This window comes from Lepisma saccharinum, unplaced genomic scaffold (assembly GCF_977018435.1).
Source record: "Lepisma saccharinum unplaced genomic scaffold, izLepSacc3.1 HAP1_SCAFFOLD_654, whole genome shotgun sequence".
In the NCBI taxonomy this organism is placed as follows: Eukaryota; Metazoa; Arthropoda; class Insecta; order Zygentoma; family Lepismatidae; genus Lepisma; species Lepisma saccharinum.
The window spans coordinates 44,529-63,974 of NW_028143325.1; the positions used below are offsets into that span (position 1 = coordinate 44,529).

Below are 19,446 nucleotides of genomic sequence, written 5' to 3' on the forward strand. Positions count from 1 at the left end.
AAGTATAAATACTCAATATAGCCTATAATAAAATGCAGCACCATTTGTTGTAATAGTAATATTTTTAACTTCAGCCCACTGAAAAAACATTTACAATGTCGCATAATTAATTAGCTTCATGAAGTAAAATGTACCAATGTTAATGGTAAAGTGAAACAAACACTGTATTATAAGGTGAGGAAATGTAACTCATTCTTCAAACAATGATTTATTTGCGAATAAACACCTAATAGTTAATTAAATATATGTTATGCCAAACACCAGTAAGAACATTTTGTTAACTTTTCTTGTGTTATGTATGGCTCCTTTGAATTAATCGCCAAGCACTTAAGAACTGGAAATGTAAACTTCAGAATATCTTTTTCACATGTGAGCACAGTTTTAAGTCTTGTGATCTACTGAAAGAAGTCAATTCAAATTTTACCATTACAAAAACATCTAGGTAAGTGTAGCTACTTTTATTTTTATTACAAGCCGTAGACATATTTCTTTGTGTAATAGCATGTCCAGAGCGGGGTTGAAGATAATAATTGATCCCTAAGTTAATCAAATTCCATTCGTGATAGTAAAATATGTGAGCGAAAAAGAACAACCCCCCCGTCATGAAATTCATGGTTTTACTAAAGTCTTTACATGTCTCTACAGTAACTTTCAACCATCATAGTTTTTCAGTGATGTCACCAAAGAGGGGATAGCAGGTGGTCTCCCCGATTGTATTGTCCGCCCCTTAACATCCCTCCCATAGCCAAAAAGTTCAAATATACAATCTTGGTATGGTAAAAAAAAAGGTAAAGTTTCCCGTGCATATAGCATGAAGCATATAGCATGAAGGCACATTTAGAGGATGTGAGGGTAGGGGCCCATTTGGAGGTGATGTGATCAGCACCACGTCCGGCCGCCTTTACCTCCAGGCTTGACCCCAGGTACCCATTGATTCGAGTCTGGGTGAGCCCCACAGCCGATTTATTGCGGAGACAAGGCCGGAAAAAATCCGACCTTAGATCACCCACCTTGGGAATCGAACTCGGTCCCGCGTGACAGTCAGACGCTCTACCGACTAGAGCAATCTTGCTCAAATCTTGGTATGGTATTTAGGAGTATATTAATCAAGACTGTCCCGAAATACCCTCTTTGTATTCCCACTAATTTATTCTATCGCCGTCACTAATTTTTACTTGGTCATTATAGCATCGAGTGTTCCAAAGAAAATGAGCTTGGATCTTAATGCAGAGCTTTCTTTCCTTACAGCCAAAGGACCGTCCAGGAGATGAAAGGATGGGACGTCTTCAGAGTCCTTCCTCCAGAATCGGAAACCGGGTCCATGGCCAACCAGCGCTGCATGGAGATCACCGTCCGAGTGCTCAAAGTTGTGGCCTACCTCTTCACCTTCATCATGGTCCTTGGATCGGGCGTCGTCGCCAAATTGGCTGTCCTCTTCATGACGTCACACATCAAAAAAGATAAAGTCGTTGAGCATTGCAGTAAAACAATAAGTAAGTATTTAAATGTGGTAAATCGTAAAAATTCAATATTGCTTAAAGCACTGGCCACTGGAACGAGGAGACAGGGGTACATTATAAATAACACATATATTTGCAACTATTTGTATCTGAAACCAACTTTTACAAAAATAACGATCAATTAGCAAATGTTATTCTCTTTTATTTTGGTTATACCTAATTTCTTTGTGTACAATGAGCCGTTTTCAAGATATTATTATTTGTTTTTATTTTCAATGTCAATTTTAGCGCCATTTTTTCAAGATGGCGGGAAACCTTAGGAATAAGATTTCTCGATTATTTCTACCGAAACAATTTATGTTGCGTTTGGTTCCCAGATGACTTTATTTTCACTAGACTAGACAGTCAAATTACCGTCTCATGTCACATTAACATTAGAATAACAGTAGCAGTTTCCTTACCCCATCAGATCGTGTCCACTCTTCTCCTCTAGTTCCCAGCTGACACATCGCAAAGCTGAGAATACATACTTCTAAGAAATTGAACAACTTGAGCGAACGTGGAAGAAGGATCGAAATGAGTTTTGGGATTAACTAAACTGTATAAACGAAGTTCTCTGTAACTTGAAAAAGAGCGAAAACGTGCTGAATGTAACCAAAAATGGTTAAAATATGCCCAGTCGTGCAAAAATGGTCAAATATGCATACACGTGCCACAACGAAGCATCTTTCATTAGTTCTTCATAATAAATTTCAATAAATTTCTGAAACATATAGCATTTATCGCAAATTATATGCAAACACATATTTTCTATTATTTCTTATGCAGTCTCAACTACTGCCCATCTTTGATTATTGTGACGTGGTTCATGGGGTAAATTTAACAAAAATGAATGCTGAAATTGTTCAAAAATATAGAATACTTGCAAACGTTTTACACTTGATTTAAAAGTAGGGATCACACATATTGCGCTACTTAACATGATGCGTCGTAGAAAACTACATCTGGCCTGTACAATATGTAAAATTACGCAGACAAAGACATTGAAATACTCAGTGCTTTTTTTTTTTTGCATAGAAAGTTTCCGATACTCTTCAAGTTGGTTTGTAAGGTCGCTTTCAGACTGAAGCGACAAGAGGGACGTGTTTATTTTACTGTAGCTTCAGTACGAAAGGTTGCATTTATTTGTGAGATTCGTTTCCAAGTGACACTTGTTACTTGTCGCGTGTCGCTTGTCGCTTCGGTCTGAAAGATCCCTTATTGCGCTCAATGTACTCAAAATATTGTGGTATGTTCATAAATGACCGTTTATCTCTATAATTACACACACACACACACACATTTCTGTGGTTAAAATAAAATGTTGTTAGCTTTATTTGCACCTATGAAAAGGTGCCGGTAGGGCAGCAGAAAAGAAGCACTGGAAATACTTATACGACAGTCGACAGACACCAATTTAAACACGAAATACACAATTACGAGTACACGACTCGAAACTCAACAAAACTTCATCTGGACAACTTTTTAAAATCTACGTTCCTGTTATCTTTGAAGTTGCCTCTGCATACTATTACCAGATGCTAGGTACCTTGTGTGCTGCAGTACATATGACAGCATGCTTTCCTTAAAATCGAAATAAAATACATGCTCAATTTTGAAAAATAAACCTGTAACTTTTGATTTGTGTTAATACGTATTTTTTAATATATTTTATAGTGTTACTGTATTTAGTAGGGATAACTGTAATTCAATTCTTGTATCTATCATAGTAGTATTATATTTTGATTTATTTGATTGTACAGTCACGGACACTTCTGGGTTGTAACAAACCTATTGACATTCAATGGAATCATTACAACCCAGAAGTGGCCGTGACTACAAGTTTCGCGTTTTAATCCTAGCTTACCCGTGCGGTACGAGAAACTTACTTACCTGAAGGGGGGAGGGAGAAGGAGGGCCACACTTTTTTATTATTAAAATTTAAGCAATAATTTTGTTTTTGAATCACTGCTTGCTTTGTTGATTATATATGTGCAGTTGGTTTATAAATCATAATAATTACAAAAATTTCCATCATTAATAAGAAATAATAACCATATATTGGATGAGTGCCACACACATATTTTACCATTCACTAAAACTCACAAAAAACATAATCATTTTCATTAATGCTTATTTGTTTATAGAGGTTTATTAATTATAATAATTACAAAAATTACCATCATATCAGGTAATTGTACACTCTCACTGGCACGAGTGTCTTGAATGAAATGCATTCAAAACTGGCGCCTGATACGCCCATCTAGTGCATTTTACCTCCTATTTACATTACATTGGTGTTTTTATGAACAAAAGTAATAGAGAAATAGTGGGAACACCTTAGGGAACAATGTAATTTATTTTCAATTTTTTATAAAAACTGTCATAGTTCAAAAATCGAAAAAATAGAGGTGGTGGGCCTGACAGCCCCCATCCCAACTTCCTTGGCTAAGCTAGGGTTAAGCGGTAGAGCAGCCACAGGCTTAACTTAGCTCATAAATAAAGAATTTATAATACTAATTCTAAAATCCTTATGTTCTAATTTATTTCTCTTCTTTCCAGGTCAAGGCAAGCAATTCGTCACCAAGCTTCCGGAAGAGGACCGCATAGTGTTCATGTGGTGCCTTCTCTTCGCCTACCTGGTGCCAGAAGTTGGTACGCTTATCCGATCCGCCAGGATCTGCTTCTTCAAGTCGTGGAGGAGGCCCAAAATTAGCGACTTCATGGTCGTGTTCTTCATGGAGACTCTGCACACGGTAGGCATCGCCATGCTCATGTTCATCATTCTTCCGGACCTGGATGTCGTCAAGGGAGCCATGTTGACCAACGCCGTGTGCACGGTCCCAGGAATCTTCGGTGAGGCATGCTTCTTTGTTCCCTGTAGAAGTTGTGCAGTATCCTTGTGTTTTGTATGTGTAATGTAATGTGCACGTCTTTCTTAAATAAGTTACTCTGTCTTGGTATTTACCCATTAATCATGATGGATCAAATTATAGATACACCATGAAAATACAAAGAACTTTGGTACGTTTATCATTTCACAGGCATAACTCGGAGTTTAACTTCGGGAGGTCCAAGTTAATTAATGAAATGTCAAAGGGAATGCATTGTATGCGCACATATAATATACGTGTATGGTAGGGTGCAATAGTGTTGATTTCAATTACATTATTAGGTGGTATGTCTGATATAAACAACACTACATACACACACGCGCGTGCGCATTTATTTATATACACATATATACACAATGGATTTCCATTGGCATTTCATATATACAGGGGAAAGTTGCCCAAATCACACCAGTTTTCAAATAAATGGACGTGGCTGCAAAACAAGTAACGTGACTTAAATAGTTTTTGATATACCAGCTCGTAAAGGAACTTTTACCTCTCTTCATATGTCTTTGGAAAATTTTATTTCAATTGGAAGTGCCAGAAAAATGTGAAATTCCTAACCATTTCATATATACAGGGGAAAGTTGCCCAAATCACACCAGTTTTCAAATAAATGAACGTGGCTGCAAAACAAGTAACGTGACTTAAATAGTTTTTGATATACCAGCTCGTAAAGGAACTTTTACCTCTCTTCATATGTCTTTGGAAAATTTTATTTCAATTGGAAGTGCCAGAAAAATGTGAAATTCCAAACCCTTGCAAATGGTGCGATTTTGGCAACTGGTCTCCTAAATCGCACCACAGGGAGCTCAAATCGCACCTGTGTTTAAGAGATTGAGAAAGAACGTGTTTCAAAGGCTCAAAACTGAAAAATACTGTGGCAAGTTGACAGTATGTTCATTTAGAGCCACAATCATTCCAAACGTATGTGAAATATCAGTTCTTCAGTGTAAGAAATATGGAAAATGATAAGCAAGTAAACGCATTCTTGACATTAATTTTGAAGCTGGAAAAGTAAACACAACATTGGACTGTCGTTTATTTGCAAACATCACAAATGAAGAAATGTTGTTATTCGTTTTAGAGGCGCTGGCCCCCGTGGCGGAGTGGTTAGTACCTCGCTCTACGACGCCAGGGGTCCGGGTTCGAATCCTGGCCTGGACATGGATGTTTGTGAGTGTCCATTCGTCAATTTCATTATATCATCACTCATCGCCATCTTAGAAAATTAGACAAAAGTGGCACAAAAAGCTAAGTATAATAAAGCAAATGAATCAACTAAAGCAAATCGTTTAGAGGCCAGGACACGAATCGTGTACCCAATTTTTGTACTCGATGGACCGTGTTTTCTTCCACAGTATCTCCCTCCGTATAGGAAGCAATTACATTGATAAAAAGTCCCAAATGCGCGTTTGGTATTATTATTATAATTTAATTTACAATGTCTTTGTGTTTACCATAGACTACAATTTTGCATAATACAGACAATTTATTAACACAGAGTCTGTTCTGAAGTAATAACAATTACAGATTTGACGTTACTCTTAAATAAATGGCTGCACAGTGAGCGGAGTGAGAAATATTTTTTTAGAACTATTTCTTTGCAAACTGATAATTCATATTATTATTAATTAAACTGACCGTCAATATTTTCATTACACAGTGTTCCGCGACGATCACTTTTTACATTTTTTCCTTTGGTGCCTACTTTACCTCGGCCCCCTCTATTTGATGACGACTGACGTCACATACGTATATGATGTCACAGTCATACATCCAGGGGCTCTTGCCATCTCTCTTGCCCAAGGACGTATTTAGGGGGGAGGCCAGGGGTCCGGATCCCCCCGAAAGACTTACTAAGTACAAAAGTCAAATAATGAAATAATAACATAACTAAAATTAAATAATGAAAATATACTTCTTGTTTAATGGAGAGTTATTTATTTCCGCCAAATTTATTGGATGGCAAGAATTATATTGGGACCATACGACTTTCAATAACAGTACCAAAGAAGACTTATGCAAGATTTATTAATGCATTAAATATTACCAGGAACTTCACTTTTCGTTAACTCGGTCTAACATCCTTTTTTTGATATTCAATAAATATTAATATCTCTATTTACAAGTATTTGAAATTTATTTCCTTGTCAGGGCAGTTGTTTTTTTGTGTTTTTTACAAATTTTACAAATTTTACAAATTTTGCCGACCTTAACTATACGTAAGCTAGATAATGAATACGTGATGTTATATCATTATCCTTATGTAATAAAAATATAGTATTAATTAATTTAATTATCTTCATTAATACTATATTAATTAATTTAATATATTTATAATAATTTTAATTTAAACATTATTATCATTGTTTTGTATTGTGTGGTTTGGGAGGGTCGGCGGGACAATTATGGAGCAAGTCACCAATGTTTTGGTTAGTCAATCAGGTTTCCTTTTTATCAGTAATTTTCATAGCACCTGGTATTGCGCTCGAACCCAGTTAGCCGGATCCTGTGGCCGAGTGGTTAGCACATCGCGCTGTGACGCCAAGCGTCCCGGGTTCGAATCCCGCTCGGGCTTGGTTGTTTGTGAATGTCCATTCATCAATTTCATCATTCAAGACGTTTCATATTACTGACTAATAGCCCACAGTAATAAAACTTTGGAAAATACACTATTTCTCGTTATTTTCATTTGTCTTGCGTTGTTTCTCAGGCTTGCTGTCTAGAAACGACAAAGAGGCGAAGCGGTACATTAAGGTGATCGTCGACATGGTAGCTATCGCTGCTCAGGCGACGGCCTTCGTCGTCTGGCCCCTACTCGACGGGAGAAAGCACCCTCGTCTCTGGCTCATCCCTGTGTCGGTGTTGCTGACATCTTGCGGCTGGTGGGAGAACTACGTCACCAAGCATTCTCCAGTGGGTAGGTACATTTTTTCTGATTTCAAAAAGTGATTTGTCTTACGTTAGGATTACCAGACAGGATTTTATTCAGAATGGGGGGAGGGTAAGTTTGGAAGTAACAACTTGTAACACAGTTACAAATAAGTTACTTTTTTTAGAAATCTCACTGTAACATATACTTTTAAAAGTAAGCATAGCTGTATCTGTAACAGAGTTACTTTTCTGCAATAGAAGTAACATTATCAACAGTTACTTTACGACACTTAAATTGATAACTTGAATATTTGTAACTTGTGGAAAAGCTAAACTTAGCATCTCTGTTTCCAACCTTGTGTCTTCTCTGGATGATACGGTGAAAGGATTTTCATGGAATCACCTAAGGCAAGGAACTAGGCTCCCTTGAATACTAATTAAGAACATCCATACTTTATTGCAATTCCTTTCTAATTGCTCACGGGAATGAAGACTTAAATGTTTTGGTGTAATTTTGAATGCATCTGTTGTCCTTGTGTGCTGTATGCTTCTTTCAGCAGTATAATCTAATTATACAAATCAACTAAAAATAATTAATTCTTCCAGGTTTTGTGAAGACTCTTGGAAGAATCAAGGAGCGCTTGAAGAGAACCCGCTACTTCACCTACATTTTTGTGTCCCTGTGGAAGATGGTCTGCTTCATGAGCTCCACCCTGTTCATCGTGTATGTTAAGGGCGAATCCATCCCCAACCTCTTCTCCATGTTCCCCATTGGATTCTCTTCCCATAAGATTGAAGTGACAGAGGTAAGATATAGCTTATGCAGTACTGAATGGAACAAAGAGTAGTCTGTATTCAAGAGTAGTCTGATTTCAAGAGTACTCTGTACTCAGTAATAATCAAGATGGAGAAATGGGATCAAATCATGGATCTTCTTTGTGAGTGCCAATTCATCAATTTCATCATATCATCACTCAACCTCATCTTCACGATTAGCCAAAGCAAAGTAAAATTAACAAAATCCATCAAAACAGAGAAAAGATGAAGGATATTATTGATGTGAACACTGTTCTGCGTTGTTAGGAAACCCAGAGTGAGTTAAGTTTAATGTCATTTTTGTTCTTTTATTATTAAACAAATTTTCACTTGCTGTTCTTTTTCTTTCATGTAGTGACTACTTTCTTCTATTCAGCAGTGTATTATAATAACATATTATAGATTTTGTAAACATTGTACTAGAATAATACTTACTTCTGTTATCCACTTATTTTAATCTTGTTCATTTCGACATCACAGGTACAAGGAAAATCTCTTTAACTATTCTCTGTCCACTGTAAGGATGAAGTAAATGAAAACAAATACACATGGCTTCTGAGAAATCCTATTTGTTGGTCAAATGATAGCTGTGTATAATTCCTGTGTCCAGGAATTAGCTCAGGGGAATGGAACTGTTTCTTAGAAGTGATGTGGTTATGTTTACATTAATGTTCCTGCAGTTGATGGAAATAGTAATTATTTATCACAGAGGCTGAGTGTTTATGTGTAATAACTATTTTACATTGAAAAAAAGATACAAATATTTCATTTCGACATAAGAAATATTACCAAAGTTCTAATTATAAAGTGGGTTCTGAGTCAAATACAACTAGAATTGTGTCTTACCATTCAAAGTACAGTAGTTATAATTTTTATATGTTTGTAAATTTGTTGAAAGTAGAAAAAAGTTGATAATAACACGTCCATGTGCATAGATCAACATCTAAATTAGAATTATCAAAATATTTATTTTCAACTAACATGGATTTATTATTTGGTTTCCATGTGAAGTGTGCTAATTTGAAACAGAAATTTCTACCTTTGTAAATTACAACAATTTGGACTTCAATACAAACTTGTTGCTATAATTTTGCAATTACTATAGTTTGTAATGTGTAACTTAACTAAAAAATTTTAAGAAGAAATCTGGCTGTTATTAAATAATTCACAATTTCAGCATATTAGTGTATGGTATGTGCTTCTATGAATTATCTTTGGATAGTTTAATCATTGAATGCAATTGTATCGCAGGTGAAATCCGATCTGGGAGGAAGCATTCTTCCAGATCTTCTGGAGGCACATTCCACAGGCGACACAGTCATGGTTGAGGCTTCTTACAATGCTGCTATCTACGTTCTCATCATTCAAGTTGTTGCAGCTTACCTCTGCTATGTATTCGGTAAGGCTGATTATAAATACTTATCACTTTAAATGAATTAATGGAAGTACAATTAGTAATAATAAACGATATATAATGCTAACAATAATAATGAACATGTAAATTTTTTACCTGCTCAATCTTTATTCAAGTCTCAAATTACAGAAAATAGTATTACAATATTACATTTACATTTACAACATGTACATGCGCACATGCACACTCTCCCTCCTTTACACACACAGACACACATACACATGTAATACATAATCTATACCTATATATCTTGGTGACAGAACACATTGACTACTTAGCTGTGACAACAAAAATTTTCAAATATTTACCCGTTTAACCTGAATCACACAAAACACCTATTACAAACACTGGTACAATATATAATTCCAACAAACTCTAATATGACAAATCGAATCCTCACAATAAATCATTATCATTATGGATTGATGATTACATATGCACAATTATAAGTCATGATTATGCATAAATACTTTAAAATCCATACACTATATCCCTGAACACGAGTCCCTTTGAGGGTTCAAGGCCATAGCTGTAACTTGACAGGGGGGAGAGCACTCAATCCTCAAAAATTTCAAGGTTTATTAAAATTATTAAAAGTTACATGTTAGGAGTTTTTCTTATTCAAGGTTCCTGAACCTAAGGTTCATGTTCTGCTCCTCCCCTCCCCCACAAAGGTATTAGATCCCAAGTTGCATTGCTGTTCAAGGCCATCTGTGAGTAATATATAGTGGCTCTTTGTATTAACTTATCCATGACTTTTTCATTATAGAATTCAACAAAGTTTAGTATGCAAACAAAATTTTCACCCAAAATATTCACAAATCGGTGTTTCATTGTCATTAAAGATATGTTGAGGAATATTTGTTGTATTACAAGAGTGGGAGGGGGAACAAGAGCATTTATATATCAAATACTTCATAATCAATTTTCCAGACATTATACATTTGCAGTCACGTATTTTTTGTAGATTCACGTAACTTCCTAATTGCTCTCAATAAGTTGCATCAATGCAAAAACATGTAAGATCTACTGTGAATCAAAGTGAGGGTTTCTGGTTCATATCATTTGTATTGATCAGTATCTGATATTGACATAGACCAAAAAGTCATCAAATCTCTTTTCATGTCCCCCCTCCTTAAAAAAAATGAGTTACACATCATTCAAGAAGTAGAACCTGCCACGAAAAATAATGTTGCTATTTGATTTTAATTACTTATACCTGTGCACCACAAAATATTATTTTTGTTATGATTATTTTTTCATTGTATTCATGGTTTTACAAAGAATATCATACATGCCAGCAAATGTGCTTGTCATACATATTTCTACTTTCAAATTATTCAACTGTATGTTTGTCAGAAACCACCAGCAGTATCAAGTGACAAATAACTGAGATACACTAATATGATACACATAGATGTCGTAACGTGATTCGGTGTTCATTGGCTCCCTGAAACTTCCACATGCCCCACCTCCAGATTTTTCTCAGCTCAGAAAAAACTATTTTTTTTCTAAAAAATCATAAAATATTTTTTTCAAACCTTTGCATGTAGATCCAATTCAGTTTATTATTTTTCTTGTTATTATCCTTGGTGGGATATAAACTAAGTTAAATAGAAATATAATAATAATAATGTAATATAGATTTAAAAAACTGCTACTAGTATATATTAATGAAAACTTAATCTGATACAGAACTTGTGTGAGTGTGTGGTTAAAATATTATGTAAGAAAAATTGTAAATAGTATATTGCCCCTCCCCCCCAAAAAAAACACATCAGTCTAACTACATCCCTTGGAATGTAACAGTTTCCAAACCCTGAAGGAAAACCAATAAAATTGCTGTAATGGTTTCTGGAGTTTATCTTCTTAACAAATGAGAAATGAATTAATGAAATGCCAACACTAATACATGACTTGCATATACGTACTTATCACAATGGTTTATTTTTACTGGAACATATGCTGTTTTATTTCTTTTTTCTAAAGGCTGCCGGTAACTTGATGCCATTGTGTTTTTCCATTTCAGGAAAATTTGCTTGCAAAATTCTGATTCAGGGTTTCAGCTTTGCTTTCCCTGTGAACCTCACTATTCCTGTTGCAATATCTTTCCTGATTGCCGCCTGTGGGTTACGAAATGGTGACCCTTGCTTCTTCCATGGCTACATTCCCGACTACCTGTTCTTCGAAGCACCACCTGTGTATCTTCTCAACGACTTCATCTCCAAGCAGGTGAGTGGATATTCATAAGAAAGTTTAATAATAAGTAAATTGAAGAAAACCAACCACCAGTCTCCTTGCTCCAGGGTGAGGCAACTACTTTGTTAATGTTATCATGCTGTCATTCATGCCCATGCTTTAATCTCCTCTGTGTCAATTGGCATTAAATTTCGATCAAAATTTGTTGTTGCTTATGCCAGAAACACATCAAGAGAATCGCCTTCAGCAGGTTGCCTAAATATGTAATGTTATTTATGAAATTATCTATTCATAACTGCATTATTCTAATTCTAAATTATTAACGATACACATAAATTTTTATGTACATTCAAGGAGTTAAATTTCATTGCAGCATGCATGGGTATGGCTACTGTGGTTACTCTCTCAAACGTGGATCACCCTTCACATCTGGACTCCAAAGTGCGAGCGACTGGCGACCACAGAGAAGCTGTTTGTGACTCCCATGTACAGCGCCCTTCTGGTGGACCAGTCTCTTGGTCTCAACAGGAGAAGGGACGATGAGGCAGATGTTAAAACAGAGGTATGGACCCCTGCTGTTCAATTCTTTACTTATTTATTATTTTGTCCTAGGAGGCCACCCGCAGGTTTTCTCTCAAGGGCAGCAGTGCTTAAAGTGGGGTAAACGTGGAGTGATGCTTCCCCCCTCCCCCCCAGTTAAGAGAACTTTCATAAACCATCCCCAGAACTAGGATAATTTGCATAGGCACTTAATCTACTGTTATTCACGGCACCCCTTGTTCATGTTTTCATGCCAGAATTTCACCCTTTGAATTATATGAGCTCTTTCCAGATATCTCACGGAGGGCAAATACTCCCTGGTGCCCTAAGTGTCCTAATGGACAGCTTTTTATCTTACAAGAAGATGAACAGAAAGTGTATGTAAATTAAGAATGACTTATTCATCAGACTAATTCATGCTGATAGCCTTTGGTTTCAGTCAAAATTACTTAGGAGCATGACACTTTCCTGGCTTCTCACAATTTCTGGTATAAATTTGCTATCCCAAATTAGTGTACCCCAAGGCTCTGGTTTGCTGGGGCTAAATCTGGCCCTGCCTGCTCTTGCAACTCAGACCACAGTTCATCAAGTTTTGCTCTTTGCAATACCAACAGCATTTACAACTGCTTCTTCCAGCTCCATTTTGAAACCGAGCTTATCTTCTTGGTTGTGAAAGCAACATCCAGTATACCATGGTGGCTATATGTAAAATACACCTAAATAATCTTTGTTTTTGCTAATTTTGTGGTACCTGTTTTGAACACATGTTTCTTGCAGGATCTGGAACTGGACAAAGACCCGACAAATGACGAGTACTATGAAACAATCTCCGTACACACAGATGCCAGCAGCTCCACGCCAAAGACAGTGAAATCTTCCGACCACATCACCCGCATCTATGCCTGTGCCACCATGTGGCACGAGACCAAGGAGGAGATGATGGAGATGCTTAAGTCCATACTGAGGATGGATGAGGACCAATCAGCGAGAAGAGTGGCGCAGAAGTACCTCCGGGTGGTCGATCCTGACTACTACGAATTTGAGAGTAAGCTATTGCTTATTAACATCCTCTTGTATTTTTTTCATATTTGGTCATTCTGTATTGCTTTCATGCCACTTTTGACTAATTGTGATGATGATGAATGATGATTAGACAGTATAAGATGAAATAAAAACACCATCACAAGCATGCATGGACACAACACAATATAAATCCTTAGAGGATTATTCTGGTTGTGGGTCGAGGCATAACATTCTCATTAATCCACAAAAATGCCATTCAGGTTGTATTGCATAGAAGAGAGATTTAGATTTCAGTGCTTTACCAGAAGGGTACCTCCATTAGCATCCTTGTCCCTGATTCTGTTTAAATGTATTTGTATATTTACTAATATTCCCTAGTTTTTCATATACTGTACATGGATGTCAGAAGGGGGATTGAACCGGTCCATTGACCCCCTGGAAATTGGCATTGTTCATGCAAAGTTATAAAAAAAATTAGAGAGCTGTTGTTTTTATTATTCAATTAGTCAGTATTTTGACAAAGTAAAAATGTGTTAAATCAATAAAAAATGAGTGTAAAGTACAGGAACAATTTATGTTTCATATTTCATCATTTGAACCAAAGAATAAATGGTTTCACAGTTTTCAAAATAAAGTAAAATAAAGTTTTATCTGATAGGTAACACAACATAAACACTACGACTAAACTTTCCCCTTAATTTTAAAGTATTTTCTTGAACGAGGTGTGTAAATTTTAAAAACAAATTTAAATAATTATGCTTTTCAGTACACCAGCTGTAAGAAATGTAAAAGAAAACATAAAAGACAGTTGTGCTCTATATTCACTCATCTAGTGTATCAAGTAGAAGAGTCTCTAAAATGGTATAATAATAATAAACAGAATTGGTTTATTTTTATTGCAATGCAATTAGTTATCATATTCTAATAATAATCATAAGCATAATAATAATATTCATTATTGTTACTATTTCTACTATTCAAGTTTTATCAATGGACTGAATCCCTCCCCCTTACTTTTTACAAAAATTTCTGGCGACGCCCATGATACTGTATTATATTGGTTACTTTTCCTTTTTCTGGAAAGCAATTATTATACAGGACTTGAGTGTTGAAAGTTGTCATTTAATATTGTATATCTCAGGTATTTCATGCACAAATTTTGTATTTCCATCTTTGCTAGTGTCTTTGTGATGTATATGTATCGATTGATTTCAGTTGTTGACTGGAACAATCTAATGGAAAGCCCAATATTAACAGGTCACTCAAAAATATCACAATATTACAATTATATTGATTCTTGAGCTCCTATAAATTATCCAAGTCAAAATAGTTTGTTCAATTTACGTCATATTTGGTAGTTTTTCAATTGTAGAATTTAAAAAAAATTATATTTGCTAGATTTTGAGATATTAGCAGGTTACTTAGATTGATTTCTGTATCTCATGGCCAGATATATGAGACAGTTGAGTGCTGAGTTACTATTTGGTAGGTCTACCAAAATATGTCTTTAATGGCTAAGGGAGTTTCTGAGATACAAAATGTTGACATCGACAAACACAACGTGTATGTAAGGGTATTTTTTTTCAGCTTTGCCAATCATCACCCTAAAATTGAAAGAAGTCAAGTGGCAAAAGGCTCAAATACCCTCAGAATATACACCTTTAATTATATTTATTGATGATGATTTGATTTGTGCCATTATATTATCATGAAGCAATATTTTTAAATCAACATATCAATATATTTTTTAATTTTTCAGCGCACATATTCTTTGACGATGCCTTTGAGCTGAGTGATGAGAATGAAGATGAGAATGTGGTTAACAGATTCGTGAAGTTGCTGGTGGAGACAATTGACGAGGCAGCCACACACGTCCATGAAACAAGCATCAGGATCCGCCCGCCCAAGAAATTCCCAACACCTTATGGAGGTCGCTTGGTGTGGACTTTGCCTGGTAAAACGAAAATGATTGCTCATCTGAAGGACAAGTCCAAAATTAGACACAGGAAACGATGGAGCCAGGTGAGATGTTCAAAGCAAAGTTATGCTTGAATTATAAACATTTCGTAAGTAGGTTGGTATCTTCATTGTAGTGATCAGATAAGCATTAATACATGACATAATTTTATTATCGGAATAATAGTTTCGTGCACTTGCTGCGAAGGCCTTGTTTTGGAATCCTTCTAATGATCAAGCATTTATAAATAGTGACACAATGAAGCACAGAATTCAAGTCAGTGATCTGAAATGGAGGGGTGTGGAGATATGATAGATAACTTCTTTGGGCTGCATTTATGATTAAAAAAAATAGAAATAGTGGCTTAAATAGAGTAAATATGAGTACAGAATACCAGGGAGTGCCATGGAGTAGCTGGTTAGAGCACTGGATTTGTAGAAATATCACAGGTCTGTTGCAGGTTCAATCTTCCCCACCAGCAAAAATATATTTGTTCACCTGAAGATGAGAGAAGAGGTGTTAGAATAAGTATAGTTTAGAACAGAAGTTCACAAACTTTTTCGTTTCACGGCACCCTTAGTGTTTCAAGATTTTTCCGAGGTGGCCAAAGCACTTGCAATGCTTCATTAGTGTGGTTAGGTTGCTTGCCTTGAGTTAAATAATAAACACTTATTTCAAATTCACATGTAAAAAGTACTAAATAAACACATATTTGGATTGATGTGATGATCCAATTCTAAAACCATGCGTAGACTAACACGTAGTCTCATTTCAGTGAAAATATTGGAACATTTCGTGGCTGCCCTGTAAGCCAACCACGGCACAAAGTGTTGTGTCGCACACTTTGGGAACCACTGGTTTAAAGCACTATTAAATTAAATAATGTCCAATTGACATTGCATGCTAATGTAGAATCATTGTCACCAACATTCAGAGAATTATAAGAGTACTTTCTCTCTCTCAGGTAATGTACATGTACTACTTGCTGGGGCACCGACTGATGGAGTTGCCAATCCCTGTGGACCGGAAGGAAGTAATGGCTGAAAACACTTTTCTTTTGACTCTGGATGGAGACATCGACTTCCAACCTGTAGCTGTGCAATTGTTGGTGGATCTCATGAAGAAGAACAGAAACCTGGGAGCTGCTTGCGGGAGAATTCATCCTATAGGATCAGGTAAAACTAGTTGTCAAACTATTCAAAGCAAAGGTGAATTTGCATATGCATACTCCTATGTCCTGTCTTGCTTTTAATAATTTAACATAGTTTCAATTACCGGTAAAACTATTTTACACTAAGAATTATCAGAGATTGAAAAATTCAGAGTAAAATTCATAATAGATATTTCAATCAGAATGTCCTAATAACACATCAAGTGATGCTTGTAGCATCTTCTTCACTGTGAATTCAATAATTTTCACAAACACCTTACATTTGTTGTTACTGACTTCAGGTCCGATGGTATGGTATCAGATGTTTGAGTATGCAATTGGTCATTGGCTGCAGAAGGCAACAGAGCATATGATAGGCTGCGTTCTCTGTAGTCCTGGTTGCTTCTCCTTGTTCCGTGGAAAAGCCCTTATGGATGACAATGTTATGCGCAGATACACTGCACGTTCAGATGAAGCCAGGCACTACGTACAGTATGATCAGGGTAAGTACAAGTACTTATAAGTAGATGTATTGTATTTGCATTTTACAACTTAATTATAATATTCCATTATGCTGCATAGAATTTTCGTAATCAATTATAATACTTGTTAATTAGGGTTTTTTTCAAAGGATTTAAAGTATTCATTTTAATGTACTAAAAACTACATTCTTTCTTATTAATTTTTTTCGACTCATTCATTCTTTTGGGAATGAAATATGCTCTAGTAAATTAGTACACTAAAAGGAAGTATTCAAGTATGCTTGAAGCTGTTTTTTGTATATATGTGTGCCACCAAAATTAATAGAACACACACCACACACACAAACACATTCATTGATAAGTGAGTACTTCATTTTAGTGTACTTATTAACATATGTTGTTGAGAACTTACAGTTCAACTTCACTCTGTTTATTATTTCTATTACGTTAAGTCTCAAAACATTATTAGCCTTATAAACTTGTTCTATGTGCTTCTCTTAGTAATTTTCATTTAAAACAAGCCTCCAATATGAAGGTCAAAGATGCACTGTATAATCCAGGGTTGGGTATGAAATACTGGCCCACCTCATCTCATTCAATTGGTCTGAAACTATAATTTTTTCTCGTACATTTGACCATTCCACTCCCCTCTCCATCTGACATCATCACATCACCCCTCCCTCCCCACCTCATAGTTCATTATATCCCATTACTTTAGGGGAAAGCTTAGTCTTAGACCAAATGAAATGCTCAACTTGGTATTATGAGATATAACCATGAAAAAAAAGTGTTTTCAAGACAAAGTTTGAAAATATATAGTGCATACTATAGAAAGTGTCATTCACTTTCCTGTGGTATGATTTTTGTCATTCTTCAGATAGTTGTGATTTTATCATAATGATGTTGGCCTCCCCAATGGTGCAGTGGTACCCTCATCACCTTGTAATAAAGGGGTCCCAGGTTCGATACCTGGTGGAGGCACATAGTGGTTCAGATCCCACTTTAAAAGTTCAAAATATTAATTGCAATGTTAATATTTTTAAAATATCACTTCAAAAAATATTATAATTGTAACATTCTTTGAACAAAGTATACAGGCAAAGTAAAATATCAATATGTTGAAATTTTTAAATGTGTTAATGTCTTTATAAATGCAAAACCTTAGGGATTATGATGATGTGTTCCTTTTCATTATGGCAAAGGATATTTAACATTATTTGAAAAATGCAAACAATTCATCATATATGTAAGATTTCAGTTGTTTCTCCACGCAACTAGAATGAAGATAGGCACACTATCATCTTCATTTATACAAGATTAAAATAAGAATACCATATTTCCTCGAATCAAAGATGCCATCGAATCTAAGGCGCACCTGAATTTTCGCCTCATTGTTTCCAGAAAAAAATCTTCCAATTTAAGGTGCAGGAATATGCACAAAGACCTTTTAACCTTTGTGGTGTTTATTTAAACATTTATAGCGTACATGTTTATTTGTTTACAAATACGGTATACGGTACTTTACCTTGCAACATTGGTAACTTCTGTTTTCACAATTTCTTGTTTATTTAAACATCTATAGGATACATGTTTATTAGTTTACAAATGTGGTATACGGTACTTTACCTTGCAACATCGGTAACTTCTGTTTTTACATTTTTTTGTTTATTTAAACATCTATAGGGCAGGGGTGCCCATCCCCCCAAAGCCAATGGCACATCCCCCCAAAAATCATGTCATGCATCCCCCCTCCAAATCATACCATTCGCGCCCTTAAACCATATCGTAATTGCCACAAAATATTTAATTACGAAAGCGTGTCTACCGAAAGTAACTTTTCTTTAGCTTTACTGAACATTGTAATTGATCTGCCCCTCATCCCCAAACAGGGGTACCATCACTAAAGACCACCCCTAAAATCGTTCATCATAATCAAGATTATCGCGTGGATCCCACTTTAAACTGTAGGTTCAGTCCCGATTAGCCTTAGAGTGCATAAAATGGACTTAAAACACCAAATCAATTAATGAACCAATGAAGAATATCACTTGTCTTGTAATGCAGCTTTAGTATAAAAACTTCATATTCATATCATTAAAGCACCAAACACACATCGTAGCAACAAATTATTGCGAGAGAAGCGAGCAAGAAAATTTTTACATCCATTTCTTTGCAGGATTTGAAGAATATAAATTTAATGGGGTGTCAATACTTTCTTAAGATCCTGAGATATTTAGTATTTTCCTTTGGCACATTCGGGATCGAAAACATGTGGATGCCTTATCGCTAAATACAGTCTCCAAAATGTAAATTTCAAACTCTCACTCCACTACAGAAATCTCTTGACAATCTAAGATTTAACACTTTATGGAGAGCTTTCTATCTTCTCCCCCTTTAAATTTCATACTCAATCCTACTAACAAAATTTCCATGCCAGTTTGAGACTTACTGTTGATATTGAAGAGTGGATATTGCCTCCTCCAAAAAATTAATTCTCAGTCTCCACACCAGAATTTCTGCAACAGTCTAAGACAATAGTAATACACAAGAATTGGATACCCCCTTAAATTTAATGCTCAATCCCCCTCTAACTAA

General features: G+C 35.7%; 1 protein-coding gene across 2 annotated transcripts in view; it reads left to right on the forward strand.

The window, feature by feature from the left end:
* The window catches only part of LOC145983109 (chitin synthase chs-2-like), an 81,619-nt gene that overhangs the window by 30,853 nt on the left and 31,320 nt on the right, over positions 1-19,446 (forward strand). For both annotated transcript variants that reach the window (XM_083116386.1, XM_083116387.1), the window contains exons 2-12: positions 1,249-1,493; positions 4,062-4,355; positions 7,110-7,316; positions 7,877-8,076; positions 9,338-9,485; positions 11,530-11,732; positions 12,073-12,261; positions 13,017-13,284; positions 15,022-15,284; positions 16,184-16,394; positions 16,672-16,872. In XM_083116386.1, the coding sequence (XP_082972512.1) occupies positions 1,249-1,493; positions 4,062-4,355; positions 7,110-7,316; positions 7,877-8,076; positions 9,338-9,485; positions 11,530-11,732; positions 12,073-12,261; positions 13,017-13,284; positions 15,022-15,284; positions 16,184-16,394; positions 16,672-16,872 (2,429 nt within the window). The remainder of the gene's footprint in view (positions 1-1,248; positions 1,494-4,061; positions 4,356-7,109; positions 7,317-7,876; positions 8,077-9,337; positions 9,486-11,529; positions 11,733-12,072; positions 12,262-13,016; positions 13,285-15,021; positions 15,285-16,183; positions 16,395-16,671; positions 16,873-19,446) is intronic.